Here is a 20,272-nt window from a genome sequence, read left to right as displayed (position 1 = left end):
GCTCACCTCTGAACCTGAGTGAGTGTGGTTCTTACGTGTCCCTACCGGCGACATTCCATTTTCCTTTTTTTTTTTTTTTTTTTTGTCTTCATAGTTGAGAAAAATCACATTATATTTGTTTATTTATTCATGGTTAAGACAATAAAGACTCCTTCCAAACTCTGGGTTGCCCTAACTTAATTATATTGTAAGTATAATTAAACCACAGTGTTGTTGAGGATATCTGTTCCTCAGATACTCTGCCAGCAGAGTAACCACCATAAAGTTTTTTCATTGTCTGGGAAGCTTCCTTGGCAGTCTTCACTAGAAGGTGTCAAAAAGGTGTCAATAAATCAAAGTCAATTTAGAGCAGGAAATTAAATGTTAACACTCTAACACACTATTCATTTTATTAGTAGTATTTTTTGGGTTTTATTTGCTTATTTATGTGCTTTTTTTGTTGGTTGGTTTGTTGGGGTTTCTTTTTACCCAGAGAGAAAACCCACATGTGTGCTGGTTCAATGTCTTATGCAAAGGTCAGAAGCAGCCCATGAAGATGACAAATTATCCAGATCTGAGTCTCTCACACCTCCTAGTCAGAGCTGATGGTACCCGTGTGTATCAGCAACCATTTCTGAAACCTTTTAGATTTTGTAGGAAGGATACAGTGATAAATTGTGAAATAGAAAATAACTTTTCATAAAGGAATAGCCTCAACCTCAGAGTACGTCCAATAAGAACAAAAGTGGCTGGAGATTTGCTATAGCATCACTGATCTACAGAGAGCATAAAAGAAAATTTTGGTGCCAGTTCTTAGACATCCTCTTGGAGCCAAAGCAGGTGACACTATGGCTGCACTTCTCCTGCTGTTTTCTCTGCAGTCCTCCCACCTCTCCCTCACTCTTGTGAGGTGCTGAGTTGTAGATGGCTGAATCTCAGCCGTTCTCCAAACTTTCCCGTGTTGTGAAACGCCAAAACACCTCTTCTGCCAGCACTCATCTCTCTGTCATCAGCTCACTTGCAGTGTCACAGTCCAGATCTCCTACCAGCCACATCAATACCTAGCATGGTGGCAGAATGGAGTTCTGCAGAGATTCTGCTTGAAGACCTCAAGATATGACCTGTAAAAACTCCCAAGAGGAGTAAATGCCTGTGAGTGCCACCTGGTGTCTTTCCAACAGAAGAAAGAAGAAACTGAGAGCCTGGAACTGCAGTAGCTGGTCAGCAGCACCTTGTGGTCTTGTCACTAAGGCACCCCATGAACTAAAAATACCTCATTGTTAGATTGTTGTTATCCTTTTTTTTCTTTCTCTTCTTCTTCTTTTTTTTTTTTTTCTTTCTCTTTTTTTTTTTTTTTTAATTTTTTTTATTTTTTTTCCCCCTGAGATCCTGCTTGCAAGTACTGCTGTGTCCTTGGACTTCCAGCAGCAAACTACCACCTAAATGCAGTAAAATGGACCTCAGTCCAGTTCTCTTTGTGCAGCAGCATTTTCAGCTGTGTTTCAGCAGTCTGGTAGTGTTTGGCTCTGCTCTTTTGATTCTCTTACTCCTCCAGTACCCAGGGAGCTCATTTGGACTTCTGCAGCTGCCATCACTGCTCTGTTACACTCTGCAGTGGGGAAGAGTCTCAACCTGCCTGACACTGATGTGATTGCTCCAGTGGACAACACATTTGTGTATTTCTGCACTATTTCTGCAGATCTGCTCTAGGCCACGTTCCCAAATCAGCCTGTACTGAAAGGTGCTGTAGAAACACAGAACCCCTTGGGTTGGAAGGGACCTTAAATATCACCTAGTGCCACCCCCCATGCCGTGGGTAGGGACACCTTCCCCCGGACCAGGTTGCTCAGAACCCCATCCAGCTTTGCCTGGAACATGTCCAGGGATGGGGCAGAAGTCCTTGCTTCGCCTCAATATGACTGAACTCCTATTTTTCTCTAATCACTTTGATCAAGACAAATGAAATCAAAGCATTTGCTTCCTGGCTGGCATTTTTTCCCCACATACTGCAAATTTCCTTTTACTGTACATAGCTTGTAGGAACAGCTTTTGGCAAGTCAGAGTAAAAACTACTGTGAAAGTACTGTGCCTATCTATTTAGGGAATAAAATTACTGTGAATTAACTCTAAAGGAGTCTGAACTGGTTGAAATTTTAAACCCCAAAACAGGTCTAAAATGCTCCGCAAATCTGTTAAAACCTGAGATTTTTAAAAAGGGGCAAAAAAGAAGATAGACTTATTCTAGGGAGGCAAACAGGGAACGAAATAAGTCCTCTGGTACTGCCTAGGAAGGAGAGGCATCTCCACAGCTCATGCTTTACAATTCAATAACTTAACATTTCAATAACAGAAATGAAGTGTCTGAAAGACTTAAGTTATTGTCACTTGCTTAAAAAAAAAAAAAAGAAAAAAAACCAAAACAGAACAAACTTCTAGACCTTTAATTATAATCTAATCATTTTGATCACAGCAATAAATATATCAAATGTGAGGCAAGTATGTGTGTGAGAGTGCAGGACAGAGAAAGGTTTAGGGCAAGGATCAGTGGAAAATCTTTAGAAATGATGTAAGAGAAAGCAAAGGCAGGGATTGGAGTTTGTAGCCTACACCAGAGACTATAAAAACTCTGAAAGAAAGCTGAACATTAAGGATAAGTTAGGAGGAAGAACATAGCAGGACCATTAAGGTTGGAATTGATTGCATCCAATGCAAGGTAAGAGGAGTGAGGGCAGAATGTGTTGGGGATGTTTTGTGTCTTCTGCTCTCTTTACAGAAGCTTTCTTCCCTTCAGTGTTTTCCTCTTTTTGATGTTTTCTTCAATTTTTTTTTTTTTTTTTTTATTAACAGACATGCAAAGGGTATAAAGATGCCCAGATCTGTTGGGAAAAGTACAACTACTTTTTCCAGTTTGGAATTAAGATAATAAGGTGCCTATCACCCAGGATTTTTGGTAGTAAAACTAAGCTAATATTCAGTGGAAACTTATTTCCTTCTGTTAATCAGCCAATATTTAAACAGAATGTGTCAGTGCATTTTACAACAGTGACAAATTACTTTTATGCCCTTGCAGTGCTTTGCAGTAAACTGCCGTCTGTGGATATTGTTATGGATTTTCCTTTTGTGTAAGTTATTGTCAATTGCATATTACTTCTTAAAATAAGCTGAAGAGCTGTGACAGAATAATACTTTTGCATTACTAAATATCTTATGTGGTAGATAAGTTTGCTACATCTAACATACTGGAAAACATGAGATAAATGATTTAGGAAAAGTCTTTAATTTATGGATCTTCAAAAGGGCTTAACTATATCCCATATTAGACAAATGATCCAGATTCTGCTGCATTCTTGCAATAGTAGAATAACTGCAAAAACATTCCTCCACTAACAGAGTAATTATCATTATCCAGTGATCTGACTAGTTCAGTTTTGTACCTCTGTAAGTGAAGGCAGATTCTGATTCTGTGATAGTCATTGTAATTTCTCCATTCTGAGCTCAAAGCTATTTCACTCTTTTTTTTTCCTCCCACACTGAAGTTGTACAAGTAAATACATGCAAATAACATTTAGTTCAGATGTCCAGAGGCTACAGTAAAGTTCAGAATCCACTAATTTTTTAAGCACTAGCATGTAGTGCCCTTAGTTTTCCTTACTTGGTTTTTCAATTTGAAATGATTGTTCTCTCATGGGGAGTGCAGAGCTGAAAGCTGAGGAGCTGAGAGGACATTTTGTGCCTCTGCCCACTGCTTAACTCAGGAAACTTATTATTGCATTTATCTGTCTCTGCTCACCTGTATTCAAAATGCAGCTCAATCTACTTTTCCTGTAAAATACTTTGAACATTATGAGGAAGAACAGGCAAAAAACCCCCAGCTCAAACCAAGCAAACCTATGGTGTAAATTATGGGAAAACTGCAAAACACAACTGACTGGACCAGGCATTCTTCATTTGTTATAAATACCTGCCAATCTGATTTCAGCAGATTAGGACTTTGTTTTCACTCTTTGAATGAATGACAAGTGCCTTTCTGGGCTTCTTGAACAGTCAATTAAAACATACAACAGTTTTAAGAGCTCTGTTGTTAGACCCTGACAAAGATTGCAATTTTCTTCTTACTTAACTCAGAGAGATGGGTTACTCTAATTTACATTTGCAATGCATTTCCCCCAAGACTTTTCTTCTTCAAGTAATATCCTTGATTAGAATGTTTAAGTGTTTATCCAGTGTATCAGTATTCGTGTTTGAATCTTGTTAAGAAATTACAATGCTATTCTTGTCTCATAAAATCTTATCTTGAGGGATATTTTTATTACACTTTAAATGGTCTGGTTTTTACTGATGACCTATTTTGCTATATACTCTTTATACCTGGTGTGAAGATCTTCTACTTGTCACTCCAATGCTGTTAATAAAGAAAATTATTTTTCTATTACAGAAAACCACAATCTATTTCTTGATTTTTCTTGATGGAAAGGTTTCTTATTTTTGCTTCAAATGCTGAAGATGGCACTCTAACAATGAAAAGTTTTTGGCTCTTGTCGTAAAGAAGAAAAAAAGCTGAATGTCAAGTTGTTAGAAATGTTAAGAGAAGTTGGCATGTTTAGTCAGTACATATATAAATAGTGTAGGGTTGAGAGCTTGTTGGCAATGAAGAATAGTCTAATAATGTTTTGTTTTCCATTGTACACACCAGGAATACTGCAGCTCACTCAATTATCTTTTGAGAAAAGGTGCAAATAGGTTTTTCCCACTGAGAGATACTTTCTTGCACTTCATAACATCCTTCTTTTTTAATAGCCCCTCAGCTTCTAGATGGGCTTCATCACTTCTGTTTCTCTGTTGCTTCATGGTCTCCTACTTTTATGGTATATATGTGAGATTGGGGTTTTTAATTTTTGAAATCTGTTGCTAAAAATGGATTTATTACACAGTGTAACAGTGTAGAAGTGTAGGCAGCTTTGCAAGACATCCAACCTGTGTCCTTCCTGGCTATTCTAAAGAAAATTGCCCTCATTTGATCTGTGTGACCATTTGGTTTCATGCCCAGTTTACAAAGGAAGAGATGAGAACCATGGCTGACAGTCTTTCACAAGTGTTCTCCCTCGTCTGTCAGTTAATTTGTTCCTGAGTCATGATTGTGTCTGTTCAGCAAAGGTGTCCTGGCAGGAGTGTGTTCATTTGTGCACTTCTTGAACTCCTCATGGGAATTAGAGGGTCACCTCTCCATCCTTTCTTCACACGATGCCAGTGCTGCTCTCATGGACATTGTGTCCCTTGGGCAGGGTCCAGCTGAGCCCTGCAGTGACTAAACCATGACATAAAAATCTGTTTTATCTGAGTATAAGTGTTAGGAACAGCTCAAGCATCTTCTGAGCCAAAGCACGGCTGCCAAAGAGGCAAAGGTGACTAACGTGGTGATATGAGAACATGCCAGGACTGAACGCTGGAAATCGTGTTACAGGGAATGCAATTATTGAAATGAAGACTTTGGAAATCAATCAACAAATCTTGACTGCCTTGAGAAACCTTGAAGGAACTTCATTTTCAGGAAGTGGGACATGCTTGGCCTTGAAATACTGTCTGACAAAAAGTTTTGTTTGGGACAAAAAATACCTAGTTATCTCAAAATAGCTAATCACAGGTCTCTTGCATAAGTCTATGAATTTAAATTTCTCTCTAGTTCCACTAGATGAAACCTGCCTGCCTCTATTTATCTATATAGTCAGGGAACAGAAAATAGGAGAAAATATACATTGTAGAAGTTGTCAGTGTCTGTACCACATATAACAAAATATATGGCATTGTTTAAAAATCTACGCCTACTCTAGAAAACACATTATTAATAACGAACAGGGCCTGACACTGGCAGCTTACATTTCATTTTGTCACAAAAGTCTCATCTTGCAGTGTGTGGCCTCAGTATGTTTTAGAAAGCAATATGTGAGAAATGCTCCATATCTCATCTGTAGGATGAGAACAAAAACACCACTCTAACCTATTCTTGAGCTCTGCTTTTTTTTTTCTGAGAGTGGGATTAATTTCGATTTTTCTCTCTTTTCCTTGACATTTACATAACTACAAGATTGCACCTGAGAAGCGCAGGGTCCTTCAGCAGCTCTGAAATCACTAGGACTGGTGATAGGGGCAGTATTTTTGGCTTTGTGGAGAAATATATGATCAGAGGACACCTTTTAAAACCGTTAAAAGTAAGTCAATTTTGTTCCATCAGGAGCAGACTTAGAGCTTCACACAAGCCATGTTTAAGTTGTTCTTCTGGTAAGATAATCATCCATAATAATTTTTTTGGCCAAGGTATATTCCCATCAGGTGTGCAATGTGAACATAGCAAGGCCAGTGTGAGTACCTGATTTGATTAATCAATTCAATTAAGATAGGTTAATAGCAGCAGTTAATATTCTGTTTTGTGGTGCTGGTGCTGGACTAACTAAATAGCTCAGTTAGTGGCTTGCAGACACATCTCTGATTTCCCCCAGCTGGCTGGAATCTGCACAGTCCCAGAGACCTTCCTGACCAACGGGTGAAGAAGGCCTCCCAGTGCCATCCCAGTGTTACAAGAAGAGCACTGGAGGCCAAAGAGGCACTGCCAGGAGCTTCCCAATGCCTGTGGGACAGCCAAGCCTTGGCATCAGGTCATTTTGGCACCCAGGGCAACCCCTCAGGGGTTTCTGGGCTTGGCCACAAGGTGCTTATTGCAAGAGCAAGGTCCTCGTTTGCAGTGACTTGGGCACGTCCCGTCCTGTGCTGGTGTCACAGCACCAAGCAGAGCACAGACATCAATACAGACTGGCAGCTGGAGTGAAGGATTGCAGGGCAAGGCATGATGTCTTGCCTCAGTTCTCTTGCTAACAGGCCAGTAAGAAAAATAAGTCCCTTGTGATTTATGCTTGCAGAGTAATCTCTGCAGTAATGTGAAATATCGTAGTTCAAATGGGTAAGAACAATGATGGCTGTTGCCATTTCTGACAGGCAATGGCTTTGGAGCTTGGTGATGAATTGCATTCTGTCTGGGGTTTGTTCAGCCCACTTATCTTCAGGATGTCATTTTGGGTTTTGTTTTTTTCTTTGTAAGAAAAACATCTTTTAAGTCCTTTGGTTTGATGTTGGAGACTTAACAGTTTCTGTTTGGTAAAGCATTTTGCTTTCTTGTGATCTTTTCTTGGAAAATGGCGCTGCACAGGTTCCCAAGTAAAAGTTCTGTATATTTATCCTCCTTTGATAAGGTAGAATACTGTTCTTTCTTTTATCTTTAATTTTATTTTAATTGGACCTGCAACAAAGATACCTAATTATATGAGGAATTTTAGTTTTGACACATTTCAAGCTAAAGTATCGAGAAGACACATAAATATGTCTGAATTTCAGACTTGCAATTACATTTAGAGAAGGGAAAACCATATTTTATGTCAGATAACACAAGACTCTGAGATACTACAGACATGGAATTATACACCAAACCCTTGACCTAGCTCTGTGAAGTTGGTGGTGGAGAATTTTCTGGAAGGGTGGAATTTCGATACATATAATGAGAGCACATCTTGAAAAGCTTGTCAGAGTTTTGCTTATTCTCCTTTGGTAACAAATACTGTCCAGCCTCTCTTAAAGCCTCTCTTGGAATGTGTCAAGGTAAAATATGGATGGGGTGAAGCAATAGCCAGTGCATGGCTGGGAAAACCTCTTTTTGGCCAGAGGGCCCTGCTTGGCCAACTGCAACAAATGAGCTCAAGGAGAAATACCAATAACTTCTTTAATAACTTAGGTCCTGTGACATAGCTGAAGGTGGTAAAATGAAGTGCCAGACTGGCAGAAGAAAGTGTCAATTTAATTATGTTTACATAGTCCTCACTGCATCATTAATTTTGCAATTGCTTTCCTAAAGCCGAAAACTGTTCCACTACAACAACCCTGCCTTTTTCTTCTGCCTTGGTCCCATTGCTGCATGAAAATCAGTACAACAGGGTCTTGCTGCACTTAAGTTTTCTCTCCCTTTTTAGTCAGTGACACCACCTCTTTAGCTGCTTATTTCTTTGGGAAGTGGAGCCAAGCTTTAAGTCCTCACAATTTCCTCCACTTCTGATTTCACTGGCATCAAATTCTGACTAGTTAGTCAAATGTCTGAAGTGTTGCAGGTGCCTTACTGTTTATTATCGTTAGTGTACCAGTTGCTATTTTTAGCTCTTTAGTCTTTGAGTTGGATGAGTACCAGTACAGATCTTAAACCATAATAAACATATGTTTTTAACCTTGCCATTTGTTTTTACATCTCTGTATCCAGATAAGCAGGATGTGGTTACCTGTGAAGGTAGTAAACTGCTACTTCAAATTTCAATGAAGACCCACATACAAAAATATACATTGTAGAGGGTTACAGCTTTAAAATCACCCCGACAGACCCCTGTGTTTATGTCAAGCAATGGCTGTTGCTGTCAGACTGAGAGGCAGTAGTGCCACCTGGCTTAGTGCTTTGACTTTGTCCTTTGATTCCAGTGAACTGTCTGCTTCGCCCCTGCAGAGTAACCAGCACCTTTCTTCCTAACTGCCCATCCCTTATGGACAATTGTAATAATAATTATATATGTATATATATATATGTATGTATATATATATATATTCAGACACTCTTTGTGGTTCTGCTTTTGCCAAGTGGAGAGTCAGCAAAGAATGGAAGAATATGACTTGGATTATACTCTCAGGAAGGACCTGGGGACAGAGAAACAGCAAATTAGCAGATGCTTTTGGCAAAAGGCCCCAGCCCAGCTCTTCCTAACATCATCTGAAACATTCCCACCTGGGGAATTGGAGGCACATCAGGTTTTAAGATCTAGATCCAAACAAGGGCTTCAACTATGTAAGTTAAACCCATGTCCAGAGGTAACCAAGCCCCTTCCCCATCCTGAGCCTCCCAAAACTCCCTGAATTATTTAAAGGCTTGGTGGGCATCCACAGTTCTGTAGCTGTGACACATGGTCAGACCACCCCCAGTCTCAGCAGCACATCCCTTTGCAAGCTTATTGTGAATAATTTTATTGCAGGATGTCATTGGAAGTTGTGGCTCCCACTAGATTGTGTTGAGAACTAGCAAAATGCAGCCTTGTCCTCAAAATCCTACTGGAGGTATATATGACTTCTGTCACATGTGGGGACGCCAAGGGCAGCCTGGGCTACAAGCTGAAGTCTCCCTGCTTACAAGTGAGCATCCAGTTCATCTGGTTTTAAGGCAAATTCGCATTCCTCACTGCTGCTGCTGCAAGGATTGCACCACTGTGCAGAAAGGAATCAAATATTGGCAGGGCTGTACAGGAAGGAGCAGAGGAGGGAGCTGATTCTGCATGCAAGGGTGAGGAGCATTCATCTGGCATGATCTGGTTGCTGGGTTTTATGCAACGACTCTGAGAGATAAAACTTATTAACAGGCATAGGGAGAGTCTCCCTTTGTTTTTACTTCTTTAGGACCTGTGGAGCAAGATTCCTCAGGGGATGCAGCTGTGACATCATTTACAGATTATTCTCCTTTGCAGATGCTGCAGTTCCAGCTGGTGGTGGTGCATTTGGCCGTTGTGATTGCCCTGCTGGGGTGGAATCCCAGCTCTGTGCTCCTTGCAGAGGCAGCTCCAGAGGTAGGTGAAGGTTTCTGGTAGCTGTCACATAACTGCTCTTCCTTGGGCTTTTTTCACCACAGAGTGAGGTAGACACTGGAGTATCCAAACACTGCTGGGAGGTGAAGGCTCAATATTGACACAGTAAGGGCCAAGGGGGAGCTTCAAGAAGAGAGACATGCAAATTGCATGGCTCTGGGGGCACAGACTGAATGAGGCCTCCCCCAAATTCTCACAGCCTCCCAAAACACCTGGGGGTTTCCTTTGTGTTAAAACATTGTCCAGTGGATAGAGAACTTCCTGAAGAGGGGCAGGAGGTGATGGCAGGGGGCAAAGTAAACTTCTCTGACACTGAAGGGAAAATTCTTCTTCTTAAAGACAAATGATAGCATGAGAAAGCTTCAGCTTTCAGAAGCCACAAGGAGATCCCTGGGAGAAGACCACCTGCACAAAAGTTACAAATTAAAGGAGATGGACTAGACCCGGAGGGGGAAGGAGCAAAGTCACTTGCCTAAGCTTGCAAAGAAAAGCAGCAGATGAAATGGATGAGTTGTCTCATGTTTCACCCAGGATGATATGCAGGGGTTGCACCTGAAAATACTTCTGCTGCATTCCCTATTTTTATTTCATCTTGACATAAGGCAGATTTGGCAGAAAAGGTATTTATGTAATTGTTTCATGCCATTAAAGAAAAAAAAAATCAAGTATCTAAAAGTTTACTCAAAGTAGCACTGTTTGCCTATAAGGTTTTTACACAGGTTTTGAGATCAACTTAAACATTAGACGGCTACTGAAGAATACTGATGGATGCTTCTACTTTGCTCTCTGTCTTCACATAAGCACGACCTGATTCTCCAAAAGTGCTATAGCAGCTGCTGTTCTGGTGCCACAGACACCTGGTATCCTGCCTCCATCAGCAATAGATTTCTGTGAAAAGAATATAGAACAGAATATCTTTGCAGACTTCTAGATCTAGAGACCTGCTCTGGATCAGGGCATGTTTTAGCTGCTGATGGGCCAGAATTTGTCTTTGAACCAGTTAAAAATCTCAGTATCCACGGCATTCTTTGGCAATGCATTCCCCTTCATCTGTGTGCTGTGTTTAAAAAGTAACTCCGTATATTTATTTTAAATCCACCATCTGGTGACTTCACTGGGTGGACTGGGAAGCTCTTTCTCTTGAGGAAAAAAATCATTAGTTTTTATTCATTTCATTGCTGTTCCTAAGTTTGCAAACCCTCCACTATACCACCTACACCCACTCTCATCTCTGCTTATCTGTGAAACTGTACTTTGTTCCGTGGTTCACCAGAAAACTGTTTTCTACTTCTGATGATCATTTTAGCTGTCACTTTACTTCTTAGAATTCCATTTTATCTTTTGAAGACAAAGTAAGTGGAGTTGCAAGGTATTCAAGAGCAGAGGCTCTTTTTGCTCTTCTAGTTTCAACTGTTATTGTAGATATTTATCCCCACTAACCAGAAGGAGGAGTTCAGTCTTTTTCAAAGGCATCATTTGGTTGTAAACTTCTATGAAAGTTTTATAACCCTAAAGGAGAACAGAAAGGACTGTTTTGTGTACTTGAGGCTCACAAAAAGCAGGGTCAGGGGACAAGGTGAGATCCTTCATACAGGTTTCAACAGTGCTGCACCATTGTGTGCGGTCATTGTAGTCGTGTGCTCCTCCTCATATAAAGGTCACAGTTTTATACACTCCATCCCTGTCTGCCACCCATCAGCACTGGGGAACACCCCCACCACAACTGGAGTAGACAAGGATACTGCATCATCCATGTGCTGCCTTCCTGCACACTTGTACTAAATCCACCATGTGTGAATAACAATGATAGTGGTGTGCTTCTAAAGACAGAATAAAACCTGTTTGATGGTGTCAGTTGTAATGTTTCTATCTAATTCTGTGAAGGTCAAGTGAACAAAAGGTGCATTTCATTCAAAGAGACAATGATTTGGGTTTTCTTTTGTAGACTAACTGTTGCCCTGTATTTTTCTGTTACACGCAAAGCAACTATTTAATTTTGACTTGTTTTACTTCTTTCTCAATAGACCCCACTATTCTCAACTATTCTTATAGCAAAGTTTGGTTTAGAAATGGTGTTAAGCCTCATGTTGTAACGAAGGTTCAAACTGCTGTGTCAATTCAACAGTGTCCTTTCCTTTTCTCCTCCCCATGTAGTGTTACTGCATAGTTTCTTTGAATGTCAGGGCTCAGCAAATTTTTTTGAGGACATTTTTTGCATAACAATTAATTAATCTGTCAGATATGGATGGAAACTTCTGTAGAAGTTTTCATTACTACTTATTAGCATTCATTTAAGAAACAAAAATCAGTTTCCTGAAAACTATCAGAATGGATATTGGAATCGGGCAATGGTGATGGCATTTTTCAGAAGGATTAAATTACTCAGCTCACGCTGTAAGTGATACTAATCCCAGTGTTGAGATAGGAATAGTGGGATGGCCTGCAGAAATAGGCTTTTTGAAGTAACAAATTTTAATATTTATTCTAATAATAATGAAAGCAAGTTCAGTTCTATTAAAAAAACCCCCAGACTTTGACAGCAAAATCCTGTCAGTGGAAAAAGGCCACATTTCAGAGAAGGAGCTTGGTTTTAAAACATTGTTCCAATTTCAGTGTCCTTGTAGTTCTGTATTTACAGGACTGCTCCTAAGAACCTGCTAGAATTTTTTTTTTTTTTTTTTTTCCCCTGGGACTTGAGCAGCCAGCGAACTGAAATTTTACGGCTTTCTTCTACAGCCTTTGGAGCCTTCTTCTGCTCTGGGCGTGGGAGACCATCCCCTTGCCAGTGAAGAGCAGTCAGCCACCAACCTGGCAGCCAAACTGTTCCTTCTTGATGACTTGGTGTCTCTGGAGAACGAGGTGACTGAGACCAAGAAGAAAAGAAGCTTCCCAGGATTTGGTTCCCCAATTGACAGAATTTCTTCATCCTCTGTGGATACTAAAGGCAAACAGAGGTAAACTCTTAAATTCTCCTGCCACTGATAAAGTTGGAGGAAGGCTGTTGCTAGGTGTTCTGGACACAGATGGGTTAGCTTTAGCCCTCAGCAGGTTTGCTGGTCAGTTGTGAGGTGCCTCTGATCAGAAACCATTCACAGTGTGTCACCCTTCAGCTGTGATGTATAACGTGTGCACTAGTTCATTTTCATTATTTATCCCTACAGTGCTGCACAGCTACCAGACAACATTCCAGTATATGTGATTTTCCAGTACGCTTCTTTCCACTGGTGTGAACCAAAATTCAGTTCAAAATTACATTTCTGACCATGAGCTTATTTAAAGCAAAAAATGTGCCTGAGGTTCACAAGCAGAGGGGCAGGGCTGGGTGCTCCTGAGACTGGGATGGAAAGAAGGTGTGGTGGAGTGGAGGTTTTGAACAGAAAGATGAAGGACACATCAAGAAAATGGGCAGGCAGACAGTGGAATGAGCTTCACGACCTCCATCAGCTTTGGATAAGTCGGGGTTTAATTAATTCAGCAATTTGTGTTTGAAGATAAACTTGTTTATAACAGGGCTAAGCAATGAATGACGCTCAATGTGGCTTGGGGGAGAGAGTGAGTTTGGGGCACAGATTTAGGGGCTGCTCCCTGTATCTTCCCTGTCTTGTTCTGCTCTTCTGGTAACTGTCTTCTCTTGGATGGAATCCCTAATGCCACGAAGTATTTAATAACATGCTTAAAGCTTAATCTGGAAATGGAAAGTATTCACAAGAGCCAGTCCATATTGCAAGTACTTTTTCCAAACAAAGTTTTGCAATATTTTCTTGTTGTTTTTCCATTTATCCATCCAGTCTGCCACCAGGACTGTCTGGCTGCAGCCAAAAGTGATAAAATACAAAATTCTTAAAACCTTAAGTCTGATTATTCTGTTCTGCCCACCTCTTCAAGATATCAAAATCATCTCACTCTTCATTTGCTTTTTAGCATGTTTTCCTTTTCCAGGCAAAGGAAAAAAAAAGGACATTTTTGAAGCTATGCTTTTTTTGTAAAGGTACATGGTACTCCAAATTTTTCTCATTTTTTGGATGGAAATCTTCCGTTCTATGTGCAGTACAAGGGAAAAACTAAGCAAAGAAGCAAACAAAAAAATCCCCCAAAACAATTACAAAAAGTGAACAAAAAACCAAAAGGAAAATAGTGGTGGAAAACAGCTTATCTCTGAATAACGGGCTGATGAAAATGAGTTACACGCTGCACAAAATTCCCCCTTTCCCAGCAGCATCAGCACGGTTTGCAGTTTTGAGTTGGGATTATCACTTTGCGGGGGCTGTTTAGCTTTTAAGTTTGGGGTTGAACCATTTATTAGAAACACCTGAGCTGCTTTGATCACTGCAGTGGTAGTCTGATACCACCACCAGCATGGAGCGCAGATCAGATGGATGCTGTGAAAGAGTAATAAGGCTTTTGATAGAAAAATACCTTTAGATAGAAAAGGGCAGAGGCTGCTGCACTAAGAGGAGTAAAACCGAGGGCTGAGCACCCTGTCACGGCCTCTCAACCCGGAGATTACAGCTCATTCCTGGACCAGCTGAGCCGGTCACCTTTGGAGTCCACGAAACTAATTTGTGAGAGCTGAAAAATAGATGGAGTCCCCCAAACCAATGCAGTGTGTACAGTGCCTGGCACAAAGCAGAAACTTTGGAAAAGAGCAGATCAAATGTTAGCCCATTTAACAGCTCGTTCTGACGCGCACCGATTACAGGAGAGCACAGATACCGGTCTGGCATCAACATCGGTTTGTAACGCTTTGAAAACCACAGGGAAATCAGGAGAGATAGAAAGATCCTCAGGCAGACAGAGAGAAAGAACCTCCAGGAATCTTAGACAAGGCTGTTTTAAGTAGTAAAAGCCACTTTGTCCTTCGTAGGCGACGATACGGGGACACCGCGGAGCGGAGGGCGCTGCCGGGTCGAGCTCAGCAGGGGACGCTCTCACGGCACCGCTGCACACCCCTCCGCATCCCTGCACATCCCTCCACACCCCTGCACACCCCTCCGCATCCCTGCACATCCCTCCGCATCCCTGCACATCCCTCCACACCCCTGCACATCCCTCCGCATCCCTGCACATCCCTCCACACCCCTGCACATCCCTCCGCACCCCTGCACATCCCTCCGCATCCCTGCACATCCCTCCGCATCCCTGCACATCCCTCCACACCCCTGCACATCCCTCCGCATCCCTGCACATCCCTCCACACCCCTGCACATCCCTCCGCACCCCTGCACATCCCTCCGCATCCCTGCACATCCCTCCGCATCCCTGCACATCCCTCCACACCCCTGCACATCCCTCCGCATCCCTGCACATCCCTCCGCATCCCTGCACATCCCTCCACACCCCTGCACATCCCTCCGCATCCCTGCACATCCCTCCACACCCCTCCTCCGCGCACAGATCATGGCAGAGCACAGCTCCTGGGACGCTAACACCGCCCCGCCCTACCCTCGCCATCCAGTTCCAGCCTGGGTAGTGAATTCCCCTTTTCTCCAGGCAGGCTCGGGATGGCTCTGACAGCCCAAGTGTCCCGCCTGTGCCACCCCACCTGCGGGGAAAGCAGCCCTTCCCTTGAGGGAATAGGCTGAGCATCCTGGCTTCCCTTCCCTCTGCCTTCCCCAGGGCTCGGTGCCTGAGGAAGGGACAGGCCGAACTGAAGGCTCCCCTTCCTATGTGATGTTGTGTAATGCTCCAGCACTGATGTGGTGCTCCCCTCGCACGGGACACACCAATTCCCATTCCCTGACCTCATCTGAAGAGCACATGGAAAAGAGTCAGCGGGGCTGTGGATGCTGAAATGATGCATCTGGACTGCAGCCCATGCCCGAGAGGTGTGAGGGAAGCAGTCCTCACAGATGAGACCGAGGGCTGCACAGTTCTGGGTGGGGTGTGCACAGCCCCAAAGCCCCAGGGGGAGGCAGCTCAACAGTGCTTGCACAAAGCTAGGCTTAAGCGCACCACAGCATTCTCTCCTGCTTGTTACTTTGCAGTCGCCAACTTACAGAACAAAATTTATTTTTATTTATGTTCCTCAGCAAGGACCGATAAAGAATTAATCTTCCAGGGCTTCTCTTGGACTTGCATTTTGCTGGCAAGTATTTCTGAGGGCAAAAGTTGAGGTTATTCTCAGCTCCAGGAATTCTTTCTATTTCCACAACTAATTAAAATAAAACTTCTGCTGGTGGAAAAAATGCTCCAAAAATGCTGAATTAAGATAGGAAAACTTATTATTTTGTATAAAAAGAACTGCAAAAAATATTGCTATGTAGAAATTCTTTCACATATTCCTCATGCCCTCATTTATCAAATTGTCAGGAGATTTACCATACATAGGGAAAAAAATCAACACTAAAATCTTCACTTTTTCAAGCTCATCAAAGGACTGCTCCTGTACAATTTTGATGAACACTACATTGACAGAGAACCTAAATAAAAACTCTACTAGAGCATCTCTGACTTGTCCCCTCTACTGCTGTGCAATACCTTCTACGTCCTTGCTTAATTTAGCCCCAGCTGGCCCTGGAGCTTTCAAAGACCCAGGTAATGGGTCACCTGCAGTATGTGATACTGTGCAGGAAACGATTCCCCTTTATAAATGCAGCGTATCACTCCTCTTTTATGAATAGCTGTTAACCTGTGAAGTTAGTTTGCTGCCAAATAAAAATAGGGATAGAGGATCAAGGTCAGCCAGTCTGTAAAACAGCTGCAACTGCAAACTTTTGGGAGACAAGTGCAGCATCTTATTTTTAAACACTCACATCTTTGGCCGCTCCTGCACACTGTTCTATCAGAACAATAAGGCGTTAGTGGGATGAATGGAGGGATCAAACATGTAGTGACATTTTGATTATTCATACATGTCTTTTCCAATTTGTTTTCCCCCCTCTCTGTTCGTTTTCCTCGTGCAGGAAAGTTCTTGAGCTGCCTAAGAGAAGGTTTGGGGTTCCTCTGGACAGGATTGGAGTGAGCCACCTCGGCAACACCAGGGGTTAGCACTTCCTGCAGGTAAGCCAAAGTATACCAGGCATGGGCAGGCTTGCGGAACCCACCTGTTCTGTTCTGTGGAGGTACTCAGTCATGTCAGCAGGCTTGAGAGGAGTGACTTGAGAATGATGGCTTCTTAAAACATGGGATGCCCTAATTTCCCACTGAATACCTCTCTACAAGCAAACAAGTATTCCTAACATATTAATCTCCTCTAGTCTACCTTACAGTGTGTTTGCCCAAGCCTTGCATTTCTGACATTGGAAAATATAATGTTTACTGTTTGTTTTTTGCCTACAGATGCTTCTATTCTGAATGAGAGATGCTGTATTGGAAACATTACAGAGCTATGGAAGATGCCTCACAGCATGTCTTGTCTTTGCCTAATGATACGGCACTCAAGGAATTGACCTCCTGCAAAATCTGTTTCAAGTTGCATTTTACAAATGTTGCATTTACAGATAATGACATATTCAGTCCATCAGGTCAGAATGCTCTCACAGCTGTGCAGTGTCGCTGGTAGGAAGGAACAGAGAATATGTATATATTTTTATTGCATGGCATTTTTCTGTTAAACTTGTAGAATTTTATTATCTTAGTCAGGACTGAGATTTTTTCGATTGAAAATAAAACTTCCAGAGATGCCAACAGCAGTCGATGACAAGTAGAGAGTTTGTTTTGCACATTTCTTTTTGGAGGGAAGCTGTTTGGTCGATGAAGGGAGGATATAACAGTTATGAGACAAGGCTAGAATACATTTGTACTGCTGTTTGGGAGGAGATGTTTTCTGCCTTCACTACGAGTTAGTCTGAATAAGAACAGTGACAGGACGTTAGTATTTGTCCTGATGTTTTGAGTAGTCTTTCTCTTATCTCTGCTCCATACTTGGACATGTTTTCATCATATGGCAGATCCTGAAATGTGGTGAGACTTCTGGTTGATGAATACATTTCACTCCTCCCTATGTGTAACATAAGATAGTGTCCAAGTAAGAGGTCATCCACTTCCAAGGTCATCTGCATCCTATGCCTTATTTTAGCCTCTTGACGTGTGCACAGGGCATGGTCAGAATCCAATTCTTAAAGTTCAAGTATTTCTCACTCTGGCAAAATGTAAACATCTCCTCTCCACTTCATTTTAGAGTAAAACAGGTTATCTTAAATCCTCTTTCATCCTTTTCACTTCTTTCCAGATTATAAAATAGAGCCGAGAAGAGCTGTCTGCTGACATCTCAATGCTCAGATTCCTAGCTGATGTTTTCTAAACTTCACATTCTCTCTCCTTCTTGGACTTGGGTCCATGTTAGCTAAATTCCTTGGATTGCTATTCTTGGGTATAAATCATCCTTAGCATTGCAAAAGAAGATCCATTGAGAAAGGAATTATGCAGGATTAAGGAAAAAAAAGTTATTCTTGCCAAACACCTTGTGTTGGGCAGGAAGTAATGCTGGAGATGGGAATTAAGTGTTAATTTCCTGATCTTATATGAGGCACAAAGCGCCTGGCCATCAGCTAGCAAAACGGGGGAAAATAGTGTCAGAAAAAAAAAAAAAGTACTTGGGAAATCAATGAGACTTAAAAGCTTTTGTGAGGGTTGGGACTTTGGGATAATCACCCTGGTTCAGCTACGGCGGGAGATGAGACTCTCACTCAGAAGGGCAGGTAACACCTAATTCATGTGCTCAGACAAAACAGGGGCCTTTCCCTTTCTCCTCCTTGCATATAGCCCTGCCCAGAGACTAAGACTGGTCCAGATATAGAAAATTTGCAAGGAACTTCACTTCTACTGATATTTCTAATATGGGCTGATGCTGCTGAGAGCAGCAGCACAAACCAGTGACTCACATCAAGAGGAGTCCTTATCTTTGCCATCTGCCAGAGCACTGCAGCTGAGTTGGGAGATCATTTCCCCTTCAGTAGGTGAGTTGTCAGTACTTGTGTGTGAGGTGAAGCACTGCAGATGCTTTCCAGACCAAGTTCTCAGAAGTTAGAGAAAAAAAGAAGGACTCTAAGTCCATATGTGATGATCTTGGGGTTTTGCTTCCCACTTTTCTCCTGGTCCCACAGCTAATTTTCTGCCTTTAAGCTTCCAGGTGAATGGTCTGTGAACTGGACTCAATGGGTGCATGTAGACTGACCAACTCAAGAGTTTCAGTCCATGCAAGAAGCAAGCCTGCAAATGCAGCTTCAGGCAGTCCTCTGAAGAGCATTGCCACCATCCATCCTGAGCCTGCCCTGCAATTTAGGGAACATTTTTCTTCTTCCTCTGAGCTCATCCAGACAGGCTGTAGATAATCTGCTTGCAGGGCAGCCATATGTATGGGGCATGGATAGATTATGGAAGTGGTGACCTGACCACTCAAACAGCGGCCAGTCAAAAGAACCATGGACAGAGTCAGTGCGTGACATATTTTTGGAGACTGAGACCAGAGAGATCTAGTGCTAACAGCAGCTTTGCAAAGACACTGCTGGATCATAGAAGTATTTAATAATTGGCAAGTATTAGCCAGGGCTTCCAAAAAAAAGCAAGGGTTTTAAAGGCTGTGTGCAGAAATGGCCTTCATCTGAAGGGAAATGTGAAAGCAAAGCAGGACAGAGGGGTCTCTGGTGGTGTTGGTAGAACTGGGAGCTGGAAGCTTCAGTCCTGCTCCCCCTGCACTGTGTGGATTACCTGGGAGAAAGCAACAGTCTTTCTGTTCTTTTGCCTTGTCAATCAATGAGCACACTGAGACTTCCTGTAGCTCAAGAAGCACTCTTTAAAATCTGTAAATTGGCAAGTGCTGTTTCAAAGAGGGTGATGTCTGAAAGGCCAAACATCACAATTTGTTTTTGTAGACAAGGTTGGATGGCTCCTGCCATTGTACACAGCATGGAGATCAGCAAATGTGAAATGAGGATAAGCTGCAGCATCCATTGCACACCAGACTTGCCCCGTGCTGCCTGAATTTGCAAATCCATTCAAATGTCTGTGAGGATTCTCTTCTAATAAATCCACATGATCTACTAGAATGTCTCAGGGAAATCCCTTTAATTATTGCCTGCGGGTCATTAACTTTAGCAAGAGTGACTGCCCAAGCATGGGTAGGGTGTGAGCAGCCACTGTGTGGAGAAGGGTTTCTGTTCTGTGTGTTTAGGAGAAAGGACAGGGCCCCCACAGTGCCATGCAGAGGGTAAGCCTGGGGGGAACACCACCACCTCTGCTTCTAATTAGTTAATAAATTGCATTCAATACTTGCTGATCTCTGCAGCACAAGCAGCTAATACAGCAGCATAGAGTGCCTGTCAGGAAATAGGGGGTAGTTTGGGTACCATAAGCCCTTAAATAACTGCACTGATAGGATGTAGCAGAAAATCACTACTAAGCAGCATGATGCATTGCACTCCAGGGAATTCCTGTCTAGGGTCAGAGCAAGCTGTTAAATATCCACAGACCCGGTATTTGTTTTCCTGACTTGCCGATGAGTTGTCACACCGGATCAGGAAGGCATGGCTACAGCAAACAGGTGACAGATGGAGCCTGCTGCTCTGGCCTTACCTTGCACTGGGATTTCCTGCAAGTTGAAATCATCTGAGCTCAACACCAGCTTGGGGCACTCAGTACAACTCTTGGAACACACCTCCCGTTCAGCTGGAGCACCAAACTTTTAAAGAAGGAGAGAGACT

General features: G+C 42.4%; 1 protein-coding gene across 3 annotated transcripts in view; it reads left to right on the top strand.

Annotated features, from left to right (window-relative positions):
* Positions 1–17,433, top strand: part of OSTN (osteocrin) — a 35,848-nt gene extending 18,415 nt beyond the window's left edge. Inside the window, exons 1-5 of one of the 3 annotated variants that reach the window (XM_066193845.1) lie at positions 2,606–2,692; positions 9,516–9,614; positions 12,369–12,586; positions 16,535–16,631; positions 16,911–17,433. In XM_066193845.1, coding sequence (XP_066049942.1) covers positions 9,516–9,614; positions 12,369–12,586; positions 16,535–16,619 — 402 coding nt within the window. In that variant the 5' untranslated portion in view covers positions 2,606–2,692 and the 3' untranslated portion in view covers positions 16,620–16,631; positions 16,911–17,433. Of the gene's footprint in view, positions 1–2,605; positions 2,693–9,208; positions 9,335–9,515; positions 9,615–12,368; positions 12,587–16,534; positions 16,632–16,910 lie in introns of those variants that run through there. The other 2 variants (XM_066193846.1, XM_066193844.1) reach the window with 2 other exon arrangements.
* Positions 17,434–20,272: the final 2,839 nt, after the last annotated feature.

Source organism: Chamaea fasciata, unplaced genomic scaffold (assembly GCF_029207755.1).
Source record: "Chamaea fasciata isolate MVZ Bird 193981 ecotype frontalis unplaced genomic scaffold, bChaFas1.0.hap1 SCAF_11, whole genome shotgun sequence".
Classification (NCBI taxonomy): Eukaryota; Metazoa; Chordata; class Aves; order Passeriformes; family Sylviidae; genus Chamaea; species Chamaea fasciata.
This window is presented reverse-complemented; position numbering and strand designations above follow the sequence as displayed.